Here is a 17,388-nt window from a genome sequence, read left to right as displayed (position 1 = left end):
CTTAGCCCTTCTTTTTCTTTCCCCCAGTTTTTTCTGTTTTTTTCTTTTTTCAATTCTTCTCCTTCAGAACTGAACTCCAGAGGAGGGCACGGAGATGCTGCCAGGGCTGGAGCCCCTCTGCTCTGGAGCCAGCCTGGCCCAGCTGGGGCTGTTCCCCTGCACAAGAGAAGGCTCCAGGGACACCTCAGAGCCCCTGCCAGGGCCTCCAGGGGCTCCAGGAGAGCTGCACAGGCACTGGGCACAGGGCATGGAGGGACAGCAGCCAGGGAATGGCTTCCCAGGGCCAGAGGGCAGGCACAGATGGGATCTTGGGAATGAGGAATTGCTGGCTGGGAGGGTGGGCAGGCCATGGCCCAGGGTGCCCAGAGCAGGGGTGGCTGTCCCGGATCCCTGGCAGTGCCCAAGGCCAGGTTAGACAGGGCTTGGAGCACCCTGGGACGGTGGAAGGTGTCCCTGCCCATGGCCCTTCCAACCCACACCACTCTGTGATTCTGTGAGCTGTGTAATTATGCAGTAGAGTGCAGGTCGGTACTAAGAGCATTTTTTTTAAAATAAGCATTGTTTTGTCATACCTGTCCAGATAATCAGCCAGATAATCACAAAAATGCCTCAAGGAGAAAGAGAGATGGCATTCACCATCAGCTGGGGATCTGTAAAATGCCATGTTGCACGAAATTGTCGTGAAGCCACGACACTGGCAAAGCTAGGCAGAGGATTTTTTGCTGGGTGTCGTGGTTTTCTTGCCTTGCTGGATAAAATAAAACCCGCCAAAGCAGCGGCAGTGAGCTCCCATCTATCTGTTCTCATACTCCCAGCCGCTTCTGCCTGAATTATTCATGCTCCGTAAGTGATCTGCAAACAGCTCCTGTGATCTCCCTGTGATCTGTGGGTATGCCAGACTCACCCCTGCTTAGGTCAGGGCATTTTCTTGTTTCCTTCCCCGCGGCAGGGAGTCTGTGGGAATCTCCAGATTCCTCACCGCCTCTTTCTCATTAGCTCAGACGTGTATTTATTATTTACGGGCAGGATTTGTTCAGCTGTCCCAGGCACACGGTATTATCAGTGGATAAGCAGGAAGACTCACTGCAAACATCTGTAGTTGTTGCTTGACAAATCCTGTTTGTATAAATAATATTAAGGAGCTGCAGAGGCTGTTGTGGAGTAAATACCCTCGTGACTGAAGGCAGCACTGCCAGCTTTTCACCTGCGTGTGCATCTCAATAGAGGTTTACTGGGCTGTTTTACACACACATATATATACATATAAAATACTTCAGTTTATTTTTTTTTTTAGTTTAAAGGCCCCTTCCAACCCAAATTATTCTGCTATGCCTATATATGTATATATGTTTTATGTATTTGCCTTTTTTTTCACAAGCTCTTTCCCTGTATTTACTTCAGCTTTTAGGTTTTTTTCCTACTGATTTGGTCATGGAAATGGGTTGACAAAGCCAGGGAGAAGGGCAGTTTACCTAATACCAATAGGCTGGTATTTCATGTGCTCTGCTATCCATATCATTAATGAAATGGGCTGTAAGCCCACCTCTTCCACCATACCCACCCCAGATGTACCTACCCCAGGTACATCTTGGATCTGCCTCTCCAGTGTACTTCAACCAACCACTCTTTATTTTGGGATGAGGACTGGGATGTTTCAGGAACCCATTGCCAGTGGAGCTGCAGCTAATGCTCTGAGCAAGGCACGTGGGGCCCCTGGTCCCCTTCTCCAGCTGAGGGAGTAATTTGGGATGAAAAAAGCTCCATTTAGGCTACCTGCTTTTTTATGCCAACCCATAGGAGGACCTGTGCCTCGTTCAAGATATTCCTCACCTATGACATAACTGAGATGCAGTGAGTTTGTTAAAATGTCCTGTCTCTCTGCATTCTGGAAAGAGGATTTTCTATTAAACCTTAGGGAAATTACTGGCCTTGTTAACTAGTGTGGAAGTAATGAACCACAGCAGGGTGACTCGGGAGATTTGGGCCCTTGCTTCGTAAGACTGCATTGTTTCTTCAAATGAGAGAAATAATTTAAGCAAACAAACGAACAAAGAATTTCTGGAAATTAAAGTACGGTACAAATGGGATGATTTGCTCATCCTCTGTTTAATAGGAGCGGTGCAGTGAACAATTGTGTGGTCGACCTCAGAAATCTATCCATGGTAACTAGTCACAGGAGAGAAAAATAGACAGCCTGCCACCAACTTGGTATTAAAGTTCTATTTTCCCTTTTTTCCACGGTTGTGGGCCAGTCAGGGACTTTCCATGAGCAATCAGCACAGCAGAAATCCCCTTCTGCTCCCTAGCAGCCATCTCTGCTCAACAATCAAAGGTGCTTTTTCTACTGGTTTTGGCTTAAGTGGGGTTTTGTCCCAGTTTCCAGTGAGATCAGGCTGGGGCAGACCCTTCCTGTCAAATGCATCCTGCTGAAACAGGGCTATCATAGAACCACAGAATGGTTTGGGCTGAAAGGCTCCTCTCAACCATCCAATTCCACCTCCTGCCATGGGCAGGGGCACCTTCCACCTGACTGGGTTGTTCCAACCTGGCCTTGCCCCTTCTGCCGCGTGGCTGAGGTGTGTTTGTTGTGAAGGAACCTTCGGTTTTGTCACCTCTACCAGGTGCTGGGTGTTAAATTCCTGATGGGATTTGAGGTCTGTGCAAGCCCTGCATGACCCCAGTGGCTTTGGGCAGGTCCTGCAAAGAGCCTGGAGGAAGGACAGAAAGAGGCTGCCAGGCTGGAGTTCAAAAACAAATACATCAGAAATACTGCGCCTTCAGGCTCGATGGTCTGTTCCTCAAAAGACAATTTTGGAAGGCATCTCTGTGCTTTTGTTCTTCCATTAGGCAGCTGAGGAGAGAGAGCATTGTTTTCCTCCCCTCATCCGTTCCCCTTGTAGGGGAAGAAGGAGGACTTGGCCACCCTGAGCCGAGCATCCCAGGGGAGCTCCCAAAACAAAGGGCTGCGTGGAGGAGGATTCCGTCATCCCGTCCCCGCCATCCCCTTCCCTCCCTTCACCCTGCCCTTGGCACGGCCGGGGAGCACGGGGAGGGGAATGTTCCTCCTCCTCCTCCCTGGAAACCCAGCTAACCTCTCTCACCTCCAGGTTTGCTGCTGCCTGTAGGCTTGGCGAGGCAGCCCCGGGGTTTGTCTCCTGCCAGGAAGGTGTGTGAGCCCTGGCATGGTGTGGCAAGGTGACGTGTCCAGGTGCGGTGGCTTGGGTGACACAGCGCTCCTGAGGAATGTGGTGTGGGTATTCCTGGATGTGGGTTGAGGCTCTGGGGACACATCCTGGTGTAATTTTCTCTCCTGTGTGCTGCAGGCATCCATCGTGATCTGCAGAGAAGGCCTGTGGGTTGGACAGCATCTCTCTGACTCTTGAGTTAATTTCCCCGTGCAAGAAAATGTGCCTGACTTGTGGAGCTGGAATGGTTTTGGGGTTATTTTTTTTTAGGTTGTGTAGGTTTATTTACTAATAGCTGGACTAACACCAACCTATCTTGTTTTGCCCAGGCTCCAAGACTGACCCTGCTGAGAGCTCCTGAGATACTGAACTCTATGAGCGGAGACCACTTGACTGCACTCAGCACCTTTCAGGATCAGGCTCTAGGTAATTATTCTAATTCTTTGCCTGGATGATGGGGGAAATTTGCTGTTCTGGGCTATACAGACCATCTGAAATGACATTTCTAGTTGTTTGTCCCATGAACCTGTGGATTTTTTTTTCCTGCTGAAGGTTGTCACTGTAGATCAGTGGCTGGGCACTACAATAAAACCAGTGATCCCTCAAATATGAAGGAAAATACCAGCCTTGCTTCCAGAGGGGCAATCATAGAATGGTTTGTGTTGCAGAAACCCTAAAGATCATCAAATCCAAGCCACTTGTAATGGGACATACTCAACTAGACCAGGTTCCTTAGAGTCCCATCCATCTTAACTTGAATATTTTCAGGGGGGAGGCATCCTGGAATTGCTGGATCACCATTCTGGTAATGGTCACCAGCTGTGGTGCTTGGGAAGTTCTCCTGAAGTTAACTTGCAGAGAACTGTAAAAACAAGCAGTCAATATAAAAAAAAAAGGTGTTTGCTACCATCAAAAGCAGTCAAAGGCTTAAAATACCAATATTTGTTGGCAAGGATGCTTGTTCAGATCAGGCTTTTAAGAATTGCTCAAAACCTACAGCTGCAGGAACCTTCTTTTTAAAATAAACTCAGCATCTTATTTGTCTGGGTTTACAGTAGCTTCATTCTCTCCTCCAGACCTGACCTCCCTGTTGGGCCTCTGAGGATTTTTAAATCCTTGCTCCAAGGTGGATAGATGGAAATGGAAGAGCCTGGGGCTTGGCATTGTCCTGCTCTGCATCTTCATGGAGATGAAGATGGTGCTTTGCCTGGGGGTTGTGGGCAGGATTAGACCCAAGATTTGTGCTTTTATCTCAGCAAGGCCAGCTCAAACACAGAGCACGACCTGGAGAGGTGAGGTTCTCAGGGTTGGGTTTTAGGAGGAGTAAAAAGGAAGCAGGATGCTGTGGATGTTACTCCAAAGCACTAAGGATGAAGGATTTCCTGTAGGACTGACTTCCTGAGTGAGATGACATTCCATGCACAATTCTCCATGCTGATAGAAGTATCAGTCAATAAAGGGTTATAATTTTTAACCTGATTTGCTGAGATTTTCCCCAAGTCAATAAAAACCAGCTCCACACTGATTTCAGCAGAGGCTCAAGACCAGCTCTCAGATCAGAGTGGCATGAGGGCAGAGGGTCTTGCTGCCCCCTCTCCCAGGGCATCCTCTGTCCATGCAGGAGTAGAAGGCTTTTTTCCATCCCTTGCAGCTCTGTTTGGTGACATTTTCAGGACTCAGGCAGGAGGACATTGACTGGGTTGTTTCCTGTTTTGACAGTCTCCATTTCAAATCCTCTGTAACACAGCTTTGTGCAGGGAATTAGAACACCACATCCCATGTCCTCCTCCCTTGAATATTGCATTGGGGAGCTAAGATCGTGTTTCCAGTGGAGAGGGAGAATGCACAGGTCATGAAACAGGCTCTGAAAGTGAAAGAGAGGAACATGAAGAATGAGAAAGAAGGAATGCATTCAGTGTCAGGGCTGCAGTGGGATGTTTTTCTTTTCTGTATCCACGCAGAATTTGTCGTAATGGGGTTCTCCCTCAGTGCCAAAAGTCATATGCTTTGTGTTTAAACTGCTGCTGTCAAAGCTTGGGGAATAGCTAAAACAGAAAGGGCGCAGGTCAAGTGGATGTTTTCTAATTAACCGTAGCTCCCTATAAATCCTGGGGAAGGAAATAACCCAACAAACATCCACCAGCCCTGTGCCTGCTCAGGTGCTGGCTGCTGGTGGCAGGTCCTACTGGGACGTACCACAGGCAGGCAGCTGCCTCAGCATCCTGAAACAGCCCTCAGGCAGCATCCCCTGCCCAGGAAATTTTTGTGTAAGAGCTGGTTTCAGATTTGATCTAGGTCAGCAATCCGGAGGGTCAAGAGGTTGCTTCAGGTGAGGATGGAAGGTGAGAGAACACCAGCCTGTGGGCTGGAGGCTCATCCTAAACCCCTGCAACGCATCTGTGGATGAAGGCTGGTGTTTGCTGCTCTCAATTCAGCAGTTTTGGGTAGGAAACGCTCCAGGGGAGCATGAAGGCAAATGTGTCTCTGCCACCACTGCACATTGCCCCTCGCAAAGTCCCCCCCAAGGTTTTGGTGTGGCCAATTGCTCTTCCCTGAGCTGTAGCCTGAAAATAGGGATAGATAAAAACAAAGTGTTCTGGGAGCCATGCCAAGCCAAGGCACCAAGTTGTTAAGAGATCCGTATCTCAAAACCAGATTTTTTTGGTCTTTATCAGCTTTTAAGAGAAAATAGATGTTTGCAGGAGCACATTGAGATCATCCTAAGGAATGGAGTTCTCCTTTTCAAATTGTATTGCAATAATAATAATAATAATAATAATAATAATAATAATAATAATAATTATAATTATTATTATTATTATTATTATTATTATTATTATTATTATTATTAGTATTATTATTATTATTATTATTATTATTATTATTATTATTATTATTATATTATTATTATATTTCTGCCGTGAAGCCATATATGAGGATGTTATTTGTGTAGGAACTGGAAATGAACCTGAAATGATCAGCGTATTTTTTAAAAGGCACTTTAAAAGTCATTTGGCATTGGAAATGTACAACTATCCATCAAAGCAGGGCTTGGGGATAAAATAATTAGAAATCACACAACCATGGCAAAGGAAGATTAGTGCTAAAATTAGAAGCCATAAAGTTGTTTTTAGATTAGGCTGGAATCTGGACAGGCTGCTTTATTGTAGCCTGTTACTTTAAAAAAAATGTAAGGTGAGAGGTGTGAATTGTCTGCATTTGGTCATGTCCCAGTGGAAATGCTGTTGGAATGTTGGGTGGGATGATCTATGAGGTGAATTTCAGGGAAATCCTTAGGGGATGGAAGTACAGTCCCATGTGAAAGGTGACCAGCTGCTAAAGGAGCTGGGTTCAGTGCTGAGCTCTTCTCCACAAGGGTGTCCCCCTAATTTTGGCTTGCTACTAGTCTTGTTTCAGGGTTGTAGCGGCCAAACACCCACACTGCATCCAGAAAAGGGGGTGGGATGGCTGGAACTGGGAATTTAGGTCGGAATTTCCACCCACAGGTGGGTGTGAGTTGGAGCTGCTGTGATCCCCAGACCTGAGCTGTGCCCTTGGGTCCAGACGATGACATCAGGTGGGCACAGCCCATGGAGCTTCATCACTTTGTTTTTCTGCTGGACCTCCTCAGGCAAGAACAGGAATGAATCCTCTGTGAATGTCTCCTGGTCTGTCCTCTGATCAATTTTGTGTTTGTCTCTGCCTCTGTCAGAGACAAACACAAAATTGATCAGAGGACAGACCAGGAGAGCTGGGGCTGTTCATCCTGCACAAGAGAAGGCTCCAGGGAGAGCTCAGAGCCCCTGCCAGGGCCTAAAGAGGCTCCAGGAGAGCTGCACAGGGACTGGAGACAAAACATGGAGGGACAGGACAAAAGAGAATAGTTTTACAGCAGAAGGAGAGATCCAAACTAGATAGAAGGAAGAAATTTTTTGTGATAAAGGGGGTGAGGCCTGGGAACAGTTTGCCCTGAGCAGTGGATCCTCCATATATAAATCCCTTCAGGAAAAAGGGTCTTGGTACTAAAGCCCTTCTGGTATAGCTGGAAGGGTGTAACATGAGCAAGAGAGTGGAGGACAGCTGTTTTCACAGAGGAAGATGTCTCTACCTCAAGTAGAGATCCCTTCACCCAGAGAAACATGACTTCTTCAGGGCTGATGCCTTTAGATTTGAAGCGGGGGATTTCTGGGATAGAAACCCGAACTTTGTGGGATGTGCTGCCTAAATATGGACACAATTAGGTGTACCTCTCCCCCTGGTCCCAGCAGAGGTACCAAATGAAAAGGTCTCAGTTTCCCTGCTGGCTGGGAAGCACCAGCCCTGTTGTGACCACCCACAGCATCTTTCCTGCACGTGCATTTCCCGGTGCCTGCAGGGGAAAAGTGGAGTTGAGCACTACCTGCTCCCCCCATCACACTCCCTGCTGTGCCTCCAGCTCAGTGAAAGCAGGACAACTCCTCATCGACTCTTTGTAGCCCGAGAACAGAGCCTTGGAAAAGTCCAGCAGCGGGAACTTTACTAATTCCAGCTAATGACTCCGAAATACTGACTGAGGGGAACAATTGCGCATCATCAAAAGTCGCAGACAAAAGAAATGCAGTGCATTGTCATAGCAAACGAAGCTGAATCTGATCTGATGGAGCACCTTTCATATTCCAAGCGTTTCAAAGCCCTTGGCAGAGTAATGAGCTGCATGCTGACAGTGGGGCCACTGGGCTGGGCTTTATGTGGCCAACAATAGCCAGAACAGCTGTTGGCAGAGGACTGCTTGTGGTGGGAGAGGGGATGGATGGTGGCTGGCATGTTGGGGCTGCCCTGTGCTTTCCTGGTTTTTTTAAGTGCTGTTGGACCTCTGGCTGGCGTTTGGATGGGTGCTGGAGGTGATCAGGCAAGATATGTTGGTCTTTCTTAAAGGGGGCTTAGAAGAAAGATGTAGGCAGAGTTTTTAGAAGGGCCTGTAGTGAGACTACAGGGGTTGATGGTTTTAAATTAAAAGCAGGGAGATTCAGACTTGGTATGATGAAGAAAGTGTTTATGATGAGGGTGGTCAGGCCCTGGCACAGGGTGCCCAGAGCAGCTGTGGCTGTCCTTGGATCCCTGGAAGTGTCCAAAGCCAGACTGGATGGGGCTTAGAGCAACCTGGGATAGTGGAAGGTCTCCCTGGCTCTGGAAAGGCTTTGGAACTGAATATTAAGGTCCCCTCAACGCAAACCATTTCAGGATTCTTATTTAAGAGGGGTGGAGAAACACGTTCTGACACACATGAGGATCCCTTGGTGCAGCTGAGAATAGCCCTTGGCCTCCCAGGTCACCATCTGGCCCTCTAATCTTGTGGTCCCCATGACAGTTCCATGAAGGCCCACGTACAACTTCAGCTCTTTAATTTTAGCTAAGCCAGAATAGCATTGGTGCAGCTGTGGGAACAGATATCTTAGTCCTCAAACTATTCCTGTGGCAGGGAAGTTTCTTGCCAGTTGTGAGGAGAGGAAAAGGTTAATTGCGGGTTTTTTTTTTTTCCTTTTTTCTTTCCTTTTTTTCCCCAAAGAGGAAATAAATGTACCTACCCCACCCTAAGGGGACAGCACAAATCTGTCAGCCCTTGTTGGGTGGGGGCAGGCAGCTGGGCTGTGTTAAGGAAGTCACCCTGGGGAGGGAAGGGGTTTGTGGAATGGGTGGGGGGCCTTGGCTGCCTGCCCCGAGCTGCTGGCAGAGAGGGGCTGTGGTCCTGGGCTGCATTAGACAAGGCTCTAAGGCTGTCTGCAGAGCCCTGGAATTGCAGAATGGTTTGTGTTGAAGGGCCCTCAAAGCCCATCCAGTCCCACCCCCTGCCATGGGCAGGGACAACTTCCACTGTCCCAGGGTGCTCCAAGCCCTGCCCAGCCTGGCCTTGGACACTGCCAGGGATCCAGGGACAGCCACAGCTGCTCTGGGCACCCTGGGCCAGGGCCTGCCCACCCTCCCAGCCAGCAATTCCTCATTCCCAAGATCCCATCTGTGCCTGCCCTCTGGCCCTGGGAAGCCATTCCCTGGCTGCTGTCCCTCCATGCCTTGTGCCCAGTGCCTGTGCAGCTCTCCTGGAGCCCCTGGAGGCCCTGGCAGGGGCTCTGAGGTGCCCCTGGAGCCATGGGGTTTCTAACAAGTTACTCTCAGCCAGGGTTACAATGGAAGATCTGTACATAAGCCTGGTTTGGAGTTAGGAAATATGCTGAGGAGGGAAGGAGATCTCAGACCTTGTCCTGTGTGACCCAGGTCCTTCACTAACTCCTTCCTTCAACTCTCTGTTAACCAAGACCACCAGATTCCAGCAGCTTCACGGCTTTCCTGAAGGAGCACATGGGTTGGTGTTGGGTTTGCTGCATCACCCCCATCCCAGCAGTCAAGGGAGGATGGGAAGCTAAGCTGATTTGGAAGCCTGGATCCTCCTCACTCCATCTGTGTTTCTGTGCACTCCAACTGGGTCGGGCTGATGCCATGGCAAGACTTCCTCTTGCAGACAGCAGTCTTGCAGGCTGTCATCCTGCAGCAGGGGCTTGATGGTGTGCAGATGGATTTGCTTTCCTGTTTCCCTTCCTGTTAGCCTTGTGCTGAGGCTGGCCAGCCCTGCTTCCCAAGCAGGAATATCTCAAGAGGCCAGCTCACCGTCTCCATCATGACCCAGCCTCGTGTAGGTGTTCTGTTTCCACTTCTGAATCAATGCCCAAAGGAATATATAAGGAACCAACATTTTGAGTTTCTCTGGGAGCTGATTGCAATAAAAAATACACAGAGCCTATCCAAATCTTTCTTTTTGTGGATTTATATCAGCAGGGCTGGTGTGAGCAACCTGTGCTCGTCATCTTCTGAGCATGGTAGGAGGCAAATCAGCTCTGGGGGCTCAGGGGAGACTGTGCTCAGAGAAGGAGCAGGGGAAGGTGGAGTTGGTGTTGGTCCTGGTGGTGTGTTTGAGGTGGATTTACATCCCTACACTTTGCCAGATGGATGCTTTGCCCATGGTTCCATTTCAGCTGAATGTTGTGGTAAGGACAGGAGGGAAGATGTTAGGAAGGGAAGTGTTGGATTTATAATTCCAAGCTGTCACTGTTTGGTCCAGGAGAGCATCAGTGGAGCCTGGGTGCTGTTTCCCAGAGGAGGAGTGGATCTGCTGAGCCTGTGCCTCCCTGTGGGGCTGTGGGACAATGCTGTGCCCAAAGCTGAGCCACAGCCCTGGGGCAGAGGGAGCTCTCACTGCCCCCTCTGGCACAGCTCCAGGGCAAGGGGCTCATCTGGATTCTGCCAAATGGGTTTTCTTTCCCTCCTGTCTGGGATTCACCATGTGTCTGAGCTTTTAATATCACTTCATTCTCCCTCCCTACATCCCATGCCCCCATCCCAGATGTACTTGTTTAAGTGGCTTTAATTAACTTATATTTTCCTGTGCGTGACAGCTCCTTGAGGCTTTGGTAGCTGTTTTCTGTCCTTCCACAGTTGCCACTGACATGTAGCACTTTCCCTGCAGACCAGCTTTCAAGCCTACCGCGTTCTTCCCTTTCTCTACGGAATTATTTTAACATACTGAGGGGAATTGTTTCCATGTGAGCATAGTTGCACACTCTCAATTGATTATTAGGTGTGACTTTCCTGATCCCTGCTGGTATCTACAAGGATTTTGAGCAAGGAAGGCAGAGTGGCGTAGGATGATGGCTCAGGTCAGATAGATTTATCTTCACCAGTGACAAGACTGATAACTCTGGAGTGGCATGGCTACAGGTGTTATCATTTGGGTGTCTCCTCAAGAGTGAAGGTTAATGTCTTGCCACTACTGATCCATCACAGTGTTATCTGCAGGATTTACAGGTCTTCTTGTGCCTTTCCAGCAGCAGCAGGTCCAGTTTCCTGGAGTTCTGAGCTGTGTACCTGCTCCCTGCTTGCAGCAGCCATAGGGATCATGTTGGCAAGCCCTTACTCTCATGGATTTGTTTGGAATCAAAGTCAGGGAATATTCCTGCTTGTCACTGCACAGTTTTATGCTTCCCCAGTGGGATGGACTGGGGCAAGCCCAGGGTTTCTGTGCTCTGCCAAGGGAAGGCATCACAGGATGGGTTGGGTTGGAAGGGACCTCAGAGCCCATCTCTTCCATCCCCTGCCATGGGCGACCTTCCACTATCCCAGGTCGCTCAAAGGCATCAGGCAAGTGAAGGCAAGACAAGCCTTGATCCTGCTTTCCTGAGGATCACCCAAGAAATCTGACCAGGAAGATGGAAAAGAGCAAGGAGGAACTCAGATCTGAAGTAAAATCTCCTGGGGAAAAGAAAAAAAAGGAAAGAGCAATAAATCCAGCAAATTAAAATGAAAAGGCAGCTAACATGAGTGACAATTGTACAGCATCAGATAACGCTGCATCCTGAATTCCAGTGGGATAGGAAATATGAAGCAAAAATCACTCAGGTGCTTCTAGATGGCGATAAGGAAAGCAATTCCCATTTACCGGCAGAAATAAAATAAGAGGTGGTGATAAACCCTCCATGACTAGACTGGATTAGGGCTCTGGCTGTGAAAATTCATTACAGGCATGCAAAAGAATGTGTATCGTGCCAGCTAAACTGACTACAAACACCATTTATTTGGAGAAGAGACGATTCAGTCAGAATAAATAGATTTCTTTCAAAGGGAAGGGAGGGTGATCTGACACAAATCTATATTCCTGCCTTGTCATTTATTATGCAAATAAGTCTCACACCTCTCTAAGACATGAAGGATGAGTTTATGTTGGAGTTTTATGTTGGAAGAATAATCTTAAACTGCTCCAAGGATTCCAGGGCCAGGCTGGGGTTTCTTGCACACTGTGGCAGGAGATGCTGATTTCAGGAGGGGTTGTGATGGCAATGAGGGTCATGCAGCTTGGTCAGATGTTTTTTCAGATTTCCCATAAACAAACCCATCCCTTCACATTTTTTTACTGTTTGTGGTGTTTTGCTTAGGATTATTTTATTTTATTTTATTTTATTTTATTTTATTTTATTTTATTTTATTTTATTTTATTTTATTTTATTTTATTTATTTATTTTATTTTATTTTATTTTATTTTATTTTTATTTTAATTATTGCTTTGTTCTATTGTATTCTGTTCTATTCCAGAGTCATAGAATCACAGAATGGTTTGGGATGGGAGAGACCTCAAAGATCTCCTAATTCCACCCCCCTGCCATAGGCAGGACACCTTCTACTATGCCAGGTTCCTCCAAACCCCACCCAGCCTGGCCTTGGACACTTCCAGGGATCCAGGGGCAGTCACAGGTTATGTGGGAAATACTGTTTCTTGTATTTTCTAGTATTTTATTTAACTTTATTTGCCCATTCTCTGTAGGAATGACTACATATGGGGGTCATGTGCAGATGGGAGCCTGTGGTATGTTATCTATCCTTGTCTTCAGTTTTCTTTTTTTGGCATCAGCACCCATTAAAGCTGCATCATTCTGCTGGGCTCAGTGGAGCAGGGCACGTTTGAGGTTCAGACTCTGAGGTGGTTGTAGGTGGCAGCAGAAGCACTTAGCCTGATGTGCAGGGACCGAAACGTGACCTAACACCTCCTGTTCTAGCAATTACATCTCTCAGGATGCTAATTTTAGAAAGAGAATTGAGCTGGCAGGGGACACAAACAGTGGATGAAACCCTGATATTCTGTTCGGCAGAGAGAGGGCCAAGCCAGTGTTAAAAGAACAAAAAACAACAACAACAAAAATGAAACAGAAAAGTATCTCTAGAAGGTTTTTTTTTTTTTTCTGACAAGAACGTTGTAATTTTTGTAGCTGTGTTTTGGAAAAACTCCTGATGAATTGTGTGGCCCTGAATTATATATGTGTGAACAAAGCTCCAGGGGGGGAATCCTGACTCATGAATCCACCAAGCTCTGAGATGGACTCTGAGTGTGACTCAGGACATGTGGGTCTTCTCTCTCATGCAGCATGGAAGTCAGGGGGATGCTTGGGGAGTAGGGGATCCAGGTGAGACACTGTGCAGTTGTAGGACACCCAGAGAACCGGGTTGTAGCAAACACACACTCCAAGGTCTTCCCTAAATGCTTGGTCCCAGATCCTTCTCCATCACTGCCAGTCAAGGTATTTGCATGGATTTCTGTTTCTGGTGATCTTGGGAGAAGATGGCTTATGATGGCAGTAAAGGGACAGGGGACAGGTCCAGGATGAGCAGGAAGGACTGACCATCCAGCTTCTCTGCAGCCAGGGAGGAGGACGGTGCACCACCTTGGAATCTTACTTCTCCAGGGGTATTTTACACTTGTGTTGTGTCCTCAGCATTTCTCTGCTGCTGGGCTGGCCGGGCTCTTGCAGCACTCTGGAGAGATTCTGCTCATGGGATCTGACCTGATGGCTTTGCATGTTTTAAGTAAATTAAACACAGCTGCTAGGAAAATCCAGTAACCTTAACAGCACCACGGCTCCGTTGTCTGCATTGTAATTACAGCGGCAACCGCTGGGAAGTTCTACTTTCTGGTTTATTTTAAAATAACTTCTGAGCCACCCTTTGATCAACTACTTCATCCTCAAGTCCTCCTGTCCTCTCCCAAGGTTTAACCCTTGCTGTATCTTTAAGCATCTGTCTGATCACACTTTCAGTCAGTCACAAAGGCAAGCAGCTGATTGCAAAAATTACTTTTCCCCCCAAATATATCCTGTAATTTTTGAGCTGAGGGAGAATTTTAAGCCAGAGCTTATAGGGTACATGCAGACTGCAGACACTGAGCAGAGTTTTATGGCTCCTGGGGAAGGGCAACTTGAAATATGCATCTTTTTCTTATGCTTCAGACAAAATCCTTTGTGCCCTGCAGAGAAATGGGTTTTCTGTCACAGTGACAACAGCAAAAGGACTTAGATTTATGTAGGAAGCAAAATTAGGAGCCTAATTTGTGTTTCCCTTGTCAACCCCTGAGTGCAACCCATGCTGCAAAAGCAAGTGGTCATCTCATGGCACGGGCATAGCTGTGTGCTCCTTCCCTGCATCTAAAACTCTCACCAGCTTCTCTGTAGGAGCTGGGTGGGCTTACATTTCTGAAGGACACCCAGGATTAGGGAAATGGATCAGGGTATTCCATCAGAGTCCGCAAAAAGGCATGAAACAGCTATGTTTTAAGTTTGTCCCAGTGCAAGGAGGCTGCTCATGATCGTGGGGTGCTGGTGGCACCTCAATGGCAGCCAGGGCTGCATAGCTGCTGCACCTGAGGTCATGTTGTACTTGATTATATAATCATAGTTTGGTTTAGGTTGGAAGGGATCTTTAAAAGCCATCTCATTCCACCCCTGCCATGGGCAGGGACAACTTCCACTACCCCAGGTTGCTCCAAACCCCATCCAGCCTGGCCTTGGACACTTCCAGAGATCCAGGGGCAGCCACAGCTGCTCTGGGCACCCTGTGCCATGGCCTCAGCACCTTCATCATGAATCATGGTTATGGCTGCCCTTCATCCTGCTGGACATGGGATGAGCTGTCTCACAGAAATCTGAGGGTATGTTTTCCATCTTGTTTTCCAACTTGATTCCTTCTCTTTGCATCCAGGCTACCCAGGACAGGCAGATCCTGGCTGTGGTGCCCTGCTCTGCTCTCCCATCTGCTGTCAGCAGCACGTGGATGTGTGTCTGCCTTGGAGAGCAAAGTGGGTGCCTGTGCATGTGATTTGGGTGAAAACACTGGCTGAGTGTGATTGAGGTTGTAAAGTTTATGAGATTCTGCATTTTATGGTAAATTTTAAATTGACACTGCAATCAGGAGCATTAGGGTCTGTAAAGGGAAGTCGGTGTGATGTGTTGCAGAGCACAAGGTGGTAATTTCCTCTCTTATATTGATCCTATCAACAGCGAAGAATGAAGCAGCTGCTCCTTGGAGGATTGGTTTTTTAATGCGTTCATTTTATGTAATTTGTAGAGTTTTATTTATTGTGTGGGGGTTTCCCCCCCATGCTGCGTTTCCCTCTCCCCCCATTTCTAGGAGGGTGCAGCGCTGTCTTACCTACACTTCTCACCTGTGGATTTCAAAAGCTCTTTCCAGCCACAGCTGATGCTGTTGTTTCCATTTTCACACAGGAAGGGGAAAACTGAGCCTTGGAGATTGGAAAGGATGTCAGCCCAAAGATGCAGCCAGGTCACTCCTTCTGAGCATGATCCACACACTCAGTTCTTTCCGAGCTGGGAGGGATGATCTGTCTCAGGGCAGGTTTTTTTTGCTGGAAGAAACAGTCCCTGGCAATAATAAAAAAAAAAAAAAAAAAAAAAAAAAACAACAAAAACCAGCAGTAATTATTCCAAACACTGTCCTAGGCAATGAAATGTCTATTTGTGCCAGGGCATGGTAGAAATGCCTTTTCAGAGTATGTTTTCCGTGTGGGATTTTCTGCAGGGGTGTGGGTGACTTGGCTCCTGTGATTCTAGAGGGCATCTCCAGGGCACTGCCCTGTTTGAGGCAACAAAGGCTTTCAGTGGAGCTCAGGAAGAGTTTGAGGAAGTCAAAGACTCTTTAGAGCATATGAAGGGAGCAGGCAGAGGCCTTTGGGAGGAATTTGGGGGTCACCTGGGTATGAAAGATGTGAGATGAACTCTTCCCCAGGCTTAGACCCATTACAGATGAATCACAGCAAAGGGTTTGTTTTATGATGCTTGGTTTTCAGAAGAAGATGGCATGAAGATTTAAAAAGAACTGATTGCAAAAGTCATGGGCATTTTAAAGTAACATTTGATGGGGATTTCTTGAAGATGCTGTAATACACAGCCTACTGTAGAAGCATCTGCTTCCCAGATTAACAGAGGGTTTGCAAACAGCCCTTGGGAAGCACCCTCCAAGATTATTTCAAAACTGCAGAACAGATTTGGTGAATGATTTATGGCATGGATTTGCATGTCAGTTGCTCTTTCTCCTTTCTTTGTCAAATTTACTTGTTTCAGTCCTACTATGCACAAGCACTGGAACCATTCTGGAAGTGTGGATGTGCCAGGGTTGTGCTGCTCATCACAGCAGGGACCTGAAGGTGCAGAGCTGCAGTGCATCACCATCCAATGGGTGGGATGGGTTTTATTTAGGGGCTGTTGAGACATAGACCAGGAGCTGGAGGTAGGCTGCAGTGGCAGATAAAAATACTAACTTGGTGCTCAATCTCCTCTTAGGGTCAGTGGATGTTTGGCCAGTGGAGTCTGGAGGGTGTTTCACACCCCGAGAGAGATACTGAAGTTTGGGGAACTGAATGTCTCACCAGACACCCACAGTGGGGCCAACTGCATCCCCATGGGCTGCAGTAAGAGCTGGGGCAGCCACCCCACGTGTAGCCACAATTCAGCTGCTGGCCATAGTGTCTATTTTTGCCCTAGGACACATTGCTTAGTCTCCATCTGTCAGTCAGGAGGCATGCAGGTCCAGGGTTTTACCCAAAAAAGTCAGGCATGGGTCTGGGACAGCTTAGGGAGTCCAGAGTAGCAATGAGAACCTGCATTAAGGCAACTGAAGCCAGGATCTGTGTGGGCACCCCCCTGAGATGCCTTAGTTGGAGCTGAGCCCTACCTGGTGTGCCAGGGAGTGGTGTGGTTTTATCAGGCTGTCCCTGGGAGTCACCTCCAGGCCTGGACACTGGGGAGGGCAAGCCCATGCTCTCTGCTGGCTGTCAGTCCAGGGCAATCCTGTGCTTCAGGCAACCTAAATTCCAGCTGCTGGCTGGTCAGGGTTGGAGCATGGATGGCAGCCTTGGAAGGCCACTGGAAAGATGAGAGTGCTAGTTCTGTTGAGGACAGGGCTGTTCCCTGGAGAAACCTCTGGTGTCCTCAGCATGGACATGGAGCTGTTGGAATGTTCAGAGATGCTCCAGGGGCTGGAGCCCCTCTGCTCTAGAGCCAGCCTGGCACAGCTGGGGCTGTTCACCTGCACAAGAGAAGGCTCCAGGGACACCTCAGAGCCCCTGCCAGGGCCTAAAGAAGGCTTAGAAGAAAGATGGAGACAAACTTAACAGGGTGTGTTACAATAGGACAAGGGCTGATGGTTTTAAACTGAAGAGGAATCAATTTAGATCAGCTGTCAGGAAGAAGTTTTTTACAGTGAGTGTGGTAAAACACTGGCAGAGGCTGCCCAGAGAAACTGTGGATGCTCCAGTCCTAGAAACTATAATGGTCAGGCTGGACAGAGTTCTGAACCACCTGCTCTAGCTGAAGATGTCCCTGCTCCTGGCAGGAGGGTT

The 17,388-nt window shown here is 47.9% G+C and overlaps 1 protein-coding gene across 3 annotated transcripts in view; it reads left to right on the top strand.

Moving 5' to 3' along the window:
* The window catches only part of ZBTB7C (zinc finger and BTB domain containing 7C), a 157,279-nt gene that overhangs the window by 56,408 nt on the left and 83,483 nt on the right, over nucleotides 1-17,388 (top strand). For all 3 annotated transcript variants that reach the window (XM_030237587.2, XM_030237588.2, XM_050986723.1), the window contains one exon: nucleotides 3,515-3,611. In XM_030237587.2, coding sequence (XP_030093447.1) covers nucleotides 3,560-3,611 — 52 coding nt within the window. In that variant the 5' untranslated portion in view covers nucleotides 3,515-3,559. The remainder of the gene's footprint in view (nucleotides 1-3,514; nucleotides 3,612-17,388) is intronic.

The sequence above is a fragment of the Serinus canaria genome, chromosome Z, assembly GCF_022539315.1.
Source record: "Serinus canaria isolate serCan28SL12 chromosome Z, serCan2020, whole genome shotgun sequence".
NCBI classification, from domain to species: Eukaryota; Metazoa; Chordata; class Aves; order Passeriformes; family Fringillidae; genus Serinus; species Serinus canaria.
The sequence above is the reverse complement of the archived record's forward strand: the minus strand, read 5'-3'. Positions and strand labels throughout refer to the sequence as shown.